General features: G+C 35.5%; 1 protein-coding gene across 2 annotated transcripts in view; it reads left to right on the top strand.

The window, feature by feature from the left end:
• LOC139964514 (hyccin-like) overlaps positions 1-13114 on the top strand; it is a 34005-nt gene that overhangs the window by 11947 nt on the left and 8944 nt on the right. For both annotated transcript variants that reach the window (XM_071966130.1, XM_071966129.1), the window contains exons 4-11: positions 2224-2352; positions 4266-4310; positions 4862-4942; positions 5767-5879; positions 8730-8825; positions 10042-10191; positions 10723-10810; positions 11120-11273. In XM_071966130.1, coding sequence (XP_071822231.1) covers positions 2224-2352; positions 4266-4310; positions 4862-4942; positions 5767-5879; positions 8730-8825; positions 10042-10191; positions 10723-10810; positions 11120-11273 — 856 coding nt within the window. The remainder of the gene's footprint in view (positions 1-2223; positions 2353-4265; positions 4311-4861; positions 4943-5766; positions 5880-8729; positions 8826-10041; positions 10192-10722; positions 10811-11119; positions 11274-13114) is intronic.

Genomic DNA, 13114 nt, shown 5'->3' with positions numbered 1-13114 from the left:
ATTGGTTATTGTAATTTAATGTAATTTGATACAAATATATTATTTGAAGTTTCAATTGCTACATTGTATGAATTGACACAATTTCCCACTCTCAGGTGGAAACCCTTTGAACTAAGCTTGCATGTATACAATATATATATTAGCACAACTAGGTCACCGCATAGGCTTATCATTGCATGTATACACCGTTATAGCCCCCAAGTTAAAAGAACATGTTTTTATCCCAAATATGCTGGAAAGATCCAAAGTGGGTAAAAATTGTCAGTATTCTATGTTCTCTGCATAAATGATGTTTGATAGACTAATTTTGTCATACATTGTATACACAGCGATTCTGTGTATGCGTGATAATGGAAGAAGAATTCCAAACCATTACTACAGCAGGGAACAGCTCCCTGGTACAGTACTTTCCAGGAATTGATGCAGCATATTGATTGATTGATTCTACATACTATACATATATAGTTTACTTTACATACTCAGAGAGATTGATCTCCACTGATATCAAAGGAATACCTAAACACCAGCGAAGTTGTGATTCAGCCATTGTTGTGTTGAAATCAATATACCATGCACACTATTGTGGCACATTTCAATGGTACATTGGGTCTTATTTTCATTGCAGAATGTCACTGGAAAGGAGATATTTATTGGAAGGGATTAAAGGCATTTATGTAAATAGGGATTGTGGCTCAGTATGGGAAGAGTTAGGAAGGGTGTTGTAAACACTGTTTACTATATAGGTAAACATTTTAGCCTTTGAAGAAGATCCTGCTAGGATCGAAACGTCAGGCCAACTTACTTTTACACATACTATATAGGTTGTGTAATAAGTGATCTAATCAGATGCTAATTATGAATGTCATAATCTTGACTTCAACCAAATTGTGGAGATTTTTTAAATAAACAATTCAGTAGCAAATAAAAGAATCTAGAGTGAGAACTATTTGAGCTAAAAGACAAAGCTTGAAAAAACTTTAAATAAAAACATTTGGACTTGACACAAATAGATGAAGGCATGTTTTCTTTTGATAGTCAGCTAGGTATGATCAAAACAACTTTATGAAATTGAAAAGATTATGATGCTGTTTTAATTTCTCAGGCTACGATGTTACATACTGATTGCCAGTTACTATCAAGTTACTTGATTATAATTAAAGGATAATTACAGTTCCAACTTCAGTATTTTAACTGACAAGTGGAATATATGCAGATGAACAACATGGCTTGGTTCTGTCTGATATCAATCTCATTGACAGTTCAATCCCTTGAATTTAATGAAAGTAATAGCTCTCAATCCATTCTACACATTTGTTAATTTTACTTTTTTATTCTAATAAACTCAGACTTGTGCAAGGTTCTGTATGCATTCATGAGTGAAATTAAATTTTCTGGCTGTAGGTTGCTGTGCTTTGTGTATGAAATCTTAAAACATTACATAAACTCTTTAAGTGTTCATTTAAATTGGAGTCTATCCAAATTATTGTGTATAACAAATGACAATAGATCCTCAACTATTAAGTGACTGATAAATGCAATGACTAAGAATAAAACAGCAAAACACTTTCAACGAAATAGAACAGTTAAAGGGCAGCTAGAAATACTTTATGTATAATAGCAGATAAAGTCCTATGACACAGATTGAATTATGTGGCACAGTATTGATGCAGTAGTGGACTATATGGCATTATCATATTATATAGCACAGATTTGATATTTGTTTGCAGAGTAATTCAATAAAACAGGGAGAAAGTTGCAGTTTATATCAGATGTCCTTTTTTTAGACAGTCACAGGAATATTCTAACAAACATGTTGCGTGTATCTCTCCCATCCTTCTTCCTGCTCATCTCTGCAAGCATATACTCACCATGGATATGATATGTTCAACTTTTACTGGCAGTAAAGATTGTATATCTATTGGCCTTGGCTAGTATCAAACAGTTAATAACAATATTGCTTTTATATATATATATATAGATATATATATGTTTTCAAACTCAATATATAATTTCCAACTCACTACGATTTCAATTATATGTATTTAAATTAAATACTTAGTGTAAATGAACATTTCCCATTTTACATCAAAGGCTAAAAGGAAAATGTTACAGACTTTCCTTACATTGTTTGGATGATGGGCAATATTTAAAGAACAGCAAAAAAGAATTCAAGACTGCTCAAGCCCATTAAAAGGGTTTTCTTTATTTTTCTTCTCATTTCAGCATCTTGCACCAGTGTATAGTCAATTATTTGAATTCTATAAATCTAGTTTATTGGACTTACAAAGATTTACCCTCCAGTTTATTCCAGTTATCATCTTCCAGTATCTAAAATGTTCCTTTTCTCGGACGGTAAGAACACATTTGAATAATCTAATCTGGTATGTTTTTTGTTGTTGTTACCATTTGACCATTGCAGGGGAGGTTAAGTACCAACAAATAGTAACATGTTACCTTAGTCCACCAAAGTTACTCAGCAAGGATGACCAACAACATAAATATATATATATATATTCAAGCAAAACCAGTGTAACATTACCTTGGTATGACATAGAATATTCTGGAGTAAAGCAGGTCTAACACATTGACAGTTTAGAAAGGAAACACTGTTCATGTTTGTGGAGCACAAAGCTTTGTAGTAACAATCAACAATCTCTTCCCTTGGATTATACAAGTGGTTCTTAACCTCAAGGATTTATTATGTTTTTTAGGTTCTGTGGTATCAGTCCAATCTGTGTGAATATTACATGAAAACACAAAAATCCTAGATAAATGCTAGTTAATACCCATATAAATATTATTTCACAAATAAACAATTTTACTGAATACAATCATCGTGGTTCACATGTATGTATGTTTGTATGTATTTGAGATCCTCCTGCAAGCAGGAACTCGCGAAGAAGCTTCATTGTCTTATCAAAGCCGCAAGCTGATCGAAGTCAGACTCTTAGATTCATAATTAATGTCCATGATTATGAATTGTTAATTGTCAACAACTCTGTAACTGGACGACATACATTAATCTTGGAGTGACTCGAACTGGGGACCTTATGATTGGAAGGCACCGGGGTTAACCACTGAGCTAACACTCCTAGAAAAATGTTTGGAATTTATCAGTTTATTTATGACAGTGTTATTATAGGAGTCTACATTTTAGGTCTGAAGGAAAGGGATGGGGATTGGTGGAAGTGTAAATAATACTTATTAGGTCTGAAGGAAAGGGATGTGAGGGATAGTGGATAGTGAGGGGGTTATGGCTGTTGGTAGATCTGCTATGGGTGTACAGCATACTGTAGCCCTTATGGATAGTAAACTGTAGGTAGGAGTTTAATACAGTGAGGAGGTTATGGCTATGGGTGTACAGTATAGCCTACTGTAGCAGTTGCAGTAACATCATGGTTACTGGCAGACCGTGTAATGATCTGAGTATTTACATGCTCCTAATACTATCTGTATTATATATGATTTATATACAGTATGTTAGTGTATAAATAGTTTGTACTGTTACTATCTATAGGATATATGATATTCAGGATATTATTATGAGTTTTCACCTTTTAGTACTTCCTGTTGGGATGTTTACAAAGATTTAAAGTACTTTTTTGATTCCATGCCAAAGGCAAAAGGAATCTATACAATGTCGTGTGTGTGTGCGTGTGTGTGTGTGTGTTATGCCTTGGCTTGTTTACGCTATAACTCAAAAAGTATGTGATGAAAGAACTTCATACTTGGTATGTACATCCTGCTTATTGATGAAACCAACCATATCCTTTTCTGTGAAGGTCAAAGATCATTTGTGTCAACAGAGGTCAAAGTCTGAAAACTGTACACTAGTTCAGTTGAGTTGACCTTAATGCTTCCTATGTATTTCTACACTTACTACCCACTGTAACACTAGTGAAGTAGGTGGAAGTCAAAGGTGATTGGAGATCAACGGGGGCCAAATTTGTGAAAATGTTATACACCTAACAACTGCAATTTTATGCTGGATGCTCTTTGTACTTATCTGTATGAGTACCACAACCTTGTTGATTACTATATGTCAGTAATGATCAAAAAGTCTTGTTTGCAACTGTTTAATGATGTCATTATAGCAGGGAATCACTAAGCTTGTTAGTTTCTATCATAAATATCCTAATTGTAGTGCTTTATGGATATGGACAAAAATATGTTTGAAATGAGAAGCTGCACAGGTTTGTATTGTATCACAACTTGGAACATATATCAGTTAAGCAGTTTATTCTTTGTATTGCCTTTTGTTACAGGAGTGTGGACCAATGGAAGCTTTGCTCCTTGGAATATATAATTTGGTAAGTTTAATTTTTTTTACTCTCTGTTAGTTTATCTGTTCAGATGTAAACAAGGACTAACTGATACCCATTATTTTACTCAAATCCTCTTTCAGTAATGAATAAACTTTAATCTGATAATATCTTACCAACAACGGAATATGCCATGAAGCTAGGAGTTTGACCAATGTGCTTCATTTTATAAATTCCTTGGTTCTTATTAGGGGACAGGTACTATTAGACCAGCATGATGGAGTTTGATCAATAAACTCCTTGTTCCTTATTAGAAGGACATGTACTAGCCGACCAGCATGAATACAGATTACTTTACACATTTAATGGAATACAGAATTTATGTCTTAGTCTTGTCTGCCAACTCTTATTAATAAAAAAAGTTAATAATTAATAGTCTATTTTTTTGTTTAAAATGTTGTTGTTGTTGTTGCTAGCCTTAAGAAGCTGATGATGAGAAAGTAAGAGATGGTTCATAATAATCTTTAATACATCATTTAATGTTAATAGTGTTAACAACATTCATTTTAAAGGTTCTTTCTTCTTGTTATATAAACCAGGCGGCATTAGAAGTTGATGGTACCTCACGAGCAGAGGTTGTGAGGATTCCCTCATTAGGTAAACCTTCCATATATCATGAGGTAAGCTCATTTTGTCACGCTTCTTCCTTAAGTGATAGTTTAGCTGTTTGTTACACCCTCAGTAAACCTTTAACTTATGCTAAGACATTTCATAGAAGGAAACTCTCAGTTGAGAATCTAGCATTGATTTAGAGTATCACTTTGAAGCAAATAAAACCTTTAATATGTGACAACAAGTGCAATTTTATTGCAGATTATAAATAGAAATTCCAAATTTATTGTTTGACAGACATTGGGTTCACATCCTAGAGTGCTAAACAGCAAGTTTAGCATTTGTATCAAATTTGGAAGGGAAACAGAATCTATAGAAATTGATGACACATTTCTGATCTCAAATATCATGTTTGCAATGCCTTACAAATTTATGAGTGGAGATATGGTGTTTGATTTCATCTTTGATTGACCTATGTTTGATATGAAGGGATGTATTAAATTATTGCTCAGAGTTTTTACAACAATAAAGTAGGGTATTAACAAACAACGAAAGAGGATCACACATCGTTGATAACAATGGTTGCAATCTTGTTATCATCCTGTAGGCCATATTTCAGCATATTGTGAATGTGTAATATATGCAAAGTAAATGTAAAGCAAGAAGAAACCGATTCTACAGTGTATTAATGATTGTGCTTACATGGTTTTATCATAGTCTTGAAATGTTGAAAGCATCAGTGCTCTTTCCATATATCTCTCTGTGTGTGAACTATTATGGTGTATAATACCCAACAGTATAAAATAATGATGATGTATGAAAATTGCTGACTATAGTTGTCAATCTCAATTCCAATATTACTAAAGCATGTTCTTTCTTTCCTTTTTGTCAGCCATCTATACAACTTGCAATATCAGATCATCTGAATCTCCACCAAGAAAGTGAGCACAGACTGGTTACCAGAGCACCATTACCAGAGCTAGACTCAATCACAGCACACAACAGGTACAGTATATAAGTTTACATGACTGGTAACCAGGGCATCATTACCAGAGCTAGACTCAATCACAGCACACAACAGGTATAGTATATAAGTTTACATGACTGGTAACCAGGGCACCATTACCAGAGCTAGGCTCAATCACAGCACACAACAGGTATAATATATAAGTTTACATGACTGGTAACCAGGGCACCATAACCAGAGCTAGGCTCAATCACAGCACACAACAGGTATAATATATAAGTTTACATGACTGGTAACAAGCACACCATTACCAGAGCTAGGCTCAATCACAGCACACAACAGGTACAATATATAAGTTTACATGACTGGTAACCAGGGCACCATTACCAGAGCTAGGCTCAATCACAGCACACAACAGGTATAATATATAAGTTAACATGACTGGTAACAAGCACACCATTACCAGAGCTTGGCTCAATCACAGCACACAACAGGTACAGTATATAAGTTTACATGACTGGTAACCAGGGCACCATTACCAGAGCTAGGCTCAATCACAGCACACAACAGGTATAATATATAAGTTTACATGACTGGTAACCAGGGCACCATTACCAGAGCTAGACTCAATCACAGCACACAACAGGTATAGTATATAAGTTTACATGACTGGTAACCAGGGCACCATTACCAGAGCTAGGCTCAATCACAGCACACAACAGGTATAATATATAAGTTTACATGACTGGTAACCAGGGCACCATTACCAGAGCTAGGCTCAATCACAGCACACAACAGGTATGATATATAAGTTTACATGACTGGTAACCAGGGCACCATTACCAGAGCTAGGCTCAATCACAGCACGCAACAGGTATAATATATAAGTTTACATGACTGGTAACAAGCACACCATTACCAGAGCTAGACTCAATCACAGCACACAACAGGTATAATATATAAGTTTACATGACTGGTGACAAGCACACCATTACCAGAGCTAGACTCAATCACAGCACACAACAGGTACAGTATATAAGTTTACATGACTGGTAACCAGGGCACCATTACCAGAGCTAGACTCAATCACAGCACACAACAGGTACAGTATATAAGGTTACATGACTGGTAACCAGGGCACCATTACCAGAGCTAGACTCAATCACAGCACACAACAGGTACAGTATATAAGTTTACATGACTGGTAACCAGGGCACCATTACCAGAGCTAGACTCAATCACAGCACACAACAGGTACAGTATATAAGTTTACATGACTGGTAACCAGGGCACCATTACCAGAGCTAGACTCAATCACAGCACACAACAGGTTTAGTATATAAGTTTACATGACTGGTTACCAGGGCACCATTACCAGAGATAGACTCAATCACAGCACACAACAGGTATAGTATATTAGTTGACATGAGATAAATATGGAGGAGAGGTGGGGTGGGGGGGGGGGCTTTGTTCTACCCACCTTTTCTACTTTCAAGTGTGGTTTTGAACAATTTTTCTCTCAAAACATGAGCAGAAAGTATTTTGATAGGAACTGTTAATGGATGGGTGATAATGGAGCAAACATTTTGGGTTTGAGTTATAACTATTTATCAGGGAAGGTGCATGTGTACCAGTTGATGTTTGGTACAACTGTTGTCCAAGAAGAGATTGAGCAGACCGATATGAACATATGGTGCTTTTCACTACCATGTAACCTCCATTTTAACCACCTATCTTAACACTGCTCAATATGAACATATGGTGTTTTAAACTACCATGTAACTTTCATTAACCACCTATCTTAACACTGCTCAGTATGAACATATGGTGTTTTAAACTACCATGTAACTTTCATTAACCACCTATCTTAACACTGCTCAGTATGAACATATGGTGTTTTAAACTACCATGTAACTTTCATTAACCACCTATCTTAACACTGCTCAATATGAGTATATGGTGTTTTAAACTACCATGCAACCTCCATTAACCACCTATCTTAACACTGCTCAATATGAACATATGGTGTTTTGAACTACCATATAACTTTCATTAACCACCTATCTTAACACTGCTCAATATGAACATATGGTGTTTTAAACTACCATGTAACTTTCATTAACCACCTACCTGAACACTGCTCAATATGAACATATCGTGTTTTAAACTACCATGTAACTTTCATTAACCACCTATCTTAACACTGCTCAATATGAACATATGGTGCTTTGCACTACTATGTAATCTCCATTAACCACCTATCTTAACACTGCTCAATATGAACAAATGGTGTTTAAAACTAACATGTAACTTTCATTAACTACCTACCTGAACACTGCTCAATATGAACATATGGTGTTTTAAACTACCATGTAACTTTCATTAACCACCTATCTTAACACTGCTCAATATGAACATATGGTGTTTAAACTACCAAGTAACTTTCATTAACCACCTATCTTAACAACTTACATCTTACTACTAAAATGTGAGTTTTAGATGTAGCCACTACAAAGCTTCATCTTTGTGGGATTTTGTCCTTATTTTTGGATTTTTAAAGCATGAAGAAAAAGATGAAAAAGAACAAAAATGAAGGATAGTTAAGAGCTGCATGAATCACAAAGAGATTAACATCCCATCTGGCAGACTGGTGATCTATGTGGCTTGCAGTGCAACCAACTGCGAAATTAGAAAATTATAATGAACATTGTCGGCAGTTGGTACAAGGCCTTAGGTAGTAACTGGAGAGGTTCACAATATAACTACACTTTGACATAAATAGTAATTGAAGAGGGTAATACACTTGACTGAATTTAGTTATTAAACAGTTGAATTCATATAATATAATGCACAGCTTATCTAATTTATATTACTTCTTCTTTTCACAGGTTTTTGGTGATGAATGAATTACTTCGACTTTTCAACGGTGATATAGGCTTTTACCATCATATTAGTTTTCAGTTTTTCTGCAAGACTTGTTCTGAGTGAGTTTTGCCATCTATTATTAAAGGAATTGTTTAGTGAAAAATGGGATCCAGTCCTTCCGGTCATATCATATTTTGTTTTATATCGCCCTAAGCCTTGCCCTGTGATGAATTTTAGTTCCATGATAGAGTGCTTGAATTGTTGGCCTGTCCTGCCAGAAAATTTGAATCCAACACTGACTTACGTCGAGACGTGACATCAGTGCGGCTTATTGGTCAGAAGCGATCTGATCTCACTCTATGCTTGGCCTTAATACCATACACAGGAATGTGTACAGACTTTGCATACGGCTGTGATTCAAAAAATTGCTCAAATAACAAATATCAGAACAACATATTATGAAGAAAACCAAGTTAGGGAATTCTTGAACGTTTTAAACTCTTCAAAAGATTGCTAACTTGCAACTTCATCGCTATTTTACTCCTTTAGAAATTAACTTTCCTCTCTACAGTGCAGCTTGCTAATGATCGTGTCCCTGCAGCCCCAAAAACAAAATGCCGCGATGACGTCACAGTCGCTCATCATTCTCCACTGTTCAAAATATAGTAGATTAAGTTGATGCAAGGTTCAAAAATTCACTAGTTAGGACTAGGACTGTGGCGATGAAAAAATTATGGATTTGTTTTCATATACCCAATAGACTGCCACTAAATAGTTCCTTTAATATACCAATGGCAACACTTTTAGGTGAGACAGGTGTAAAAACAATTTGTTAGGTGAAGTATGAAAGTTTAAATTGATGAAGTTTGACTATCTCACTAGATTGATTGGTACAGCAATGTGTTTAATAGTTTATTGCAGCTTCTTTACAACTCACATCCACATAAAGCACAACCTTTTCTTAATGGTTTGTTCTGTTACATTAAAACAATGACTGGTACAAACAAACATTTCTATAACCATGGACACTCTCAGAGCAGATTTTAATACCTGGTGCAGCTTATTGGCATATACAAAGTGAGACAGACTTTGTTTTTGTTATAATGAACTGACAAGGCCAACTGTGGGATAATTGTATCTCTGGGGGGGGGAGGGGGGAAGGTCAGCACAAGGATGGGGGATCCTTGTCTTGCATGCTGGTTGAGCTGCTGCAGTTGTATTTATGAAAGATATTGATGAAATGTGGAGATATATGAATCAAAATAAACTTTCAGCTGTCACATAATACCAATGCAGCCATAGCCTATTTTACTCTTTGTTGAATTTTTCTTCTAGAATTTGTAAATCAGGATTCCAGCGACGTACCAAAGATTTGCAAGAAAGGATAGGTGGAGATCTTGAATTAAATTTATCATTTCTTGAGCCCAGGATACCAATCAATTCTGAATTTCTGACAGAATTGTTACAGTCATTGTACTATATTATGTAAGTATAAATATGTCCTGACATAACTACTCTTTGTCTAATAATTTATTAGATTTCATTTCTAAGTAGGGCTGCTTAAGACAACCAAAACAAGAGAAACCTGTCTTCTCATGCAATAACAACATTCTGGCACACCTTCCATTACACTATGACCTTGTTGGACAACCATCTTTGCGAAGTCCATATTCTCAGTATATAAACTCATCTCTCATCAGGTACCAATCACTTTGACTGTGTTGGGTATAAAGCTTTCTGCTGTTACTCTAACCTGTCTCTATTTAGCAAGTAATTTCAGAAGACTTATGAAAATACTGCAGAGTCCAGTTCTGACTCCCCCATCTTGTGGCCCTCATCCTGGTACTGTGTAACAATCTCTTGAATTCTGCTCCATCATGTCTATACCACCTTTAACTAGTCCACACAGCCATATTTCATGACATTGTGTACCTTGAAGTGTTCACTCAATGGGGGAATTTGATTATAATGATGCTATGTTATGGTATTTTTTTAAATATTTTTGTCTCTTATCAGATTTAATGGGTTTGGCTCAGCTGGTCAGGAAGCTTTAGAAGCCATTCACTTCCGGGCTCAGCATGAGATGTTTTCTGATGTACTCCTGGTAAAGCATCAATTCATTTTCTAAAATATTTAAACTATTTTAAGGGGGAGTAGGTCGTTAAGGTAATATTCATACTTTGTTTTATGAGAGAGACCAAAAGCCTCTCTTGTAGTAAAGGAAGAGTCTGTGGCTTTGTTTAGGAAAATACTTCATCATTTTATTTAATTGTATATTATTAATTTTTGGATCAGAGTATCAACAGGGGAATAGCCAGCAGGTTTCATTATAAACGCTTCATAAGTAGCACCAATATATCCTTCTTTTAACACCCTGAACGTTAAATGTCAACCTCTTGTCTTTGACCATCAGGTTACCAACGCAATTAAACATTCCTTAGATACCAATCCATCTGGCGGACCGCAGGATGGTCCTGTGGGTATAAACATTGCTCTCACACCAGCATCGCCGTTGGTTACGAGGGCACCAATCACTGGAGCTTCCTTTAAATCATCCAAAAGTCGAGGTTTGTTGTCACCCCCAATTTTACAATCGCAATCTTTTAAACAAGTATTCCACACCAGCAAGTCAAAACACAAGTTTCATATACTAATTACTTGGTGGATGAAGGGGCTGATAACTGCTGTATCCATAGCAGTTAATGTGAATCACTAAAGTTATGGTAATGTTAATATTATGATATATACTTAAGTCTGTACAAAGGCAATTGAAGACCATCTTAAGTAGACATCTTTTCCAGTTGTTTTTATTTTCTTGATTTAAATACACATCCAACAACATAAGTTCAGCAAAACTCTTTCCCAATAAATATAACGAGGCGATATTTTTTCCCTATTTCCATTCTTAATGGTTCATACTTAAATTTGACTAAAACAACAGGAAAACTATTTGTCATCATGTTATTAACAAGAACTTATATGCATTGCAATTGTTCATGTAGTGTGTGGGAATGTCATTGATTACCACAAATTAAAAATATGCAAGTTTTCATCTAATGAAATAAAATGTAGCAGAATGCATAACTAGTAATACAAGCAAGCCTGTATTATGCCATAGCAAAGTTCTGTTTTGTTTTTGCAATATAAGTTTTAGTATATCTAGTATCTACAAAACTATCTACAAAATTTTGCATCATGCCAATGAATATATTCTTGCCACACAAAATGGAAAAGGAAAATACAAGTAAGCTACAAAATTTGAAAGTTTGCATCAAAGCAAAGAATATTCATTACAGAAATATTTAATGAAACCCAACTCAAAACGCTGCTTTGGGTAGCAGCCTTTGTAGTTAATATATTTCTATACAGTTTGAATTGCTCAATAAACTTCCTTTTTTTGTATCAATGACTTTGGAGGCTTCCCCATTAGTCGCCGTCCATAAATTATGTTTTGAAATATTTATGGCATTGATGGGTATTTAATGACTCATTTAATGTCTGCTCATTTTGTTTAATGATATTCGTCAATGAATTATGAATATAGACGGGTATGTTGTTGAGTTAGCAATTAACGTTGATGGATTACCTTTGGTACTTTGTGAAAATGCCAGTTTTTGTACAGTGTTAATGGACCTTTATACAGCTTTTGAATTTTGTTTTTCCAAAACAATATCAAATGTAACCCTACTTGCCCTACTTTCGTAGAGAGGTAGCTGTGTCTCTGGTTAGCAATGCCCTTCTTTTGTATAGTTAGCAGTGAGTGTCTCTGGTTAGCATTGCCCTTCTTTTGTATATAGTTAGCAGTGAGTGTCTCTGGTTAGCATTGCCCTTCTTTTGTATAGTTAGCAGTGAGTGTCTCTGGTTAGTATTGCCCTTCTTTTGTATATAGTTAGCAGTGAGTGTCTCTGGTTAGCATTGCCCTTCTTTTGTATATAGTTAGCAGTGAGTGTCTCTGGTTAACACTGCCCTTCTTTTGTATATAGTTAGCAGTGAGTGTCTCTGGTTAGCATTGCCCTTCTTTTGTATAGTTAGCAGTGAGTGTCTCTGGTTAGCATTGCCCTTTTTTTGTATCTAGTTAGCAGTGAGTGTCTCTGGTTAGCATCGCCCTTCTTTTGTATCTAGTTAGCAGTGAGTGTCTCTGGTTAGCACTGCCCTTCTTTTGTATATAGTTAGCAGTGAGTGTCTCTGGTTAGCACTGCCCTTCCTTTGTATATAGTTAGCAGTGAGTGTCTCTGGTTAGCACTGCCCTTCTTTTGTATATAGTTAGCAGTGAGTGTCTCTGGTTAGCACTGCCCTTCTTTTGTATATAGTTAGCAGTGAGTGTCTCTGGTTAGCATTGCCCTTCTTTTGTATATAGTTAGCAGTGAGTGTCTCTGGTTAACACTGCCCTTCTTTTGTATATAGTTAG

Source organism: Apostichopus japonicus, chromosome 23 (assembly GCF_037975245.1).
Source record: "Apostichopus japonicus isolate 1M-3 chromosome 23, ASM3797524v1, whole genome shotgun sequence".
Classification (NCBI taxonomy): Eukaryota; Metazoa; Echinodermata; class Holothuroidea; order Aspidochirotida; family Stichopodidae; genus Apostichopus; species Apostichopus japonicus.
Note: the sequence above shows the minus strand (reverse complement) of the source record. Positions and strands in the feature narration are given on the sequence as shown.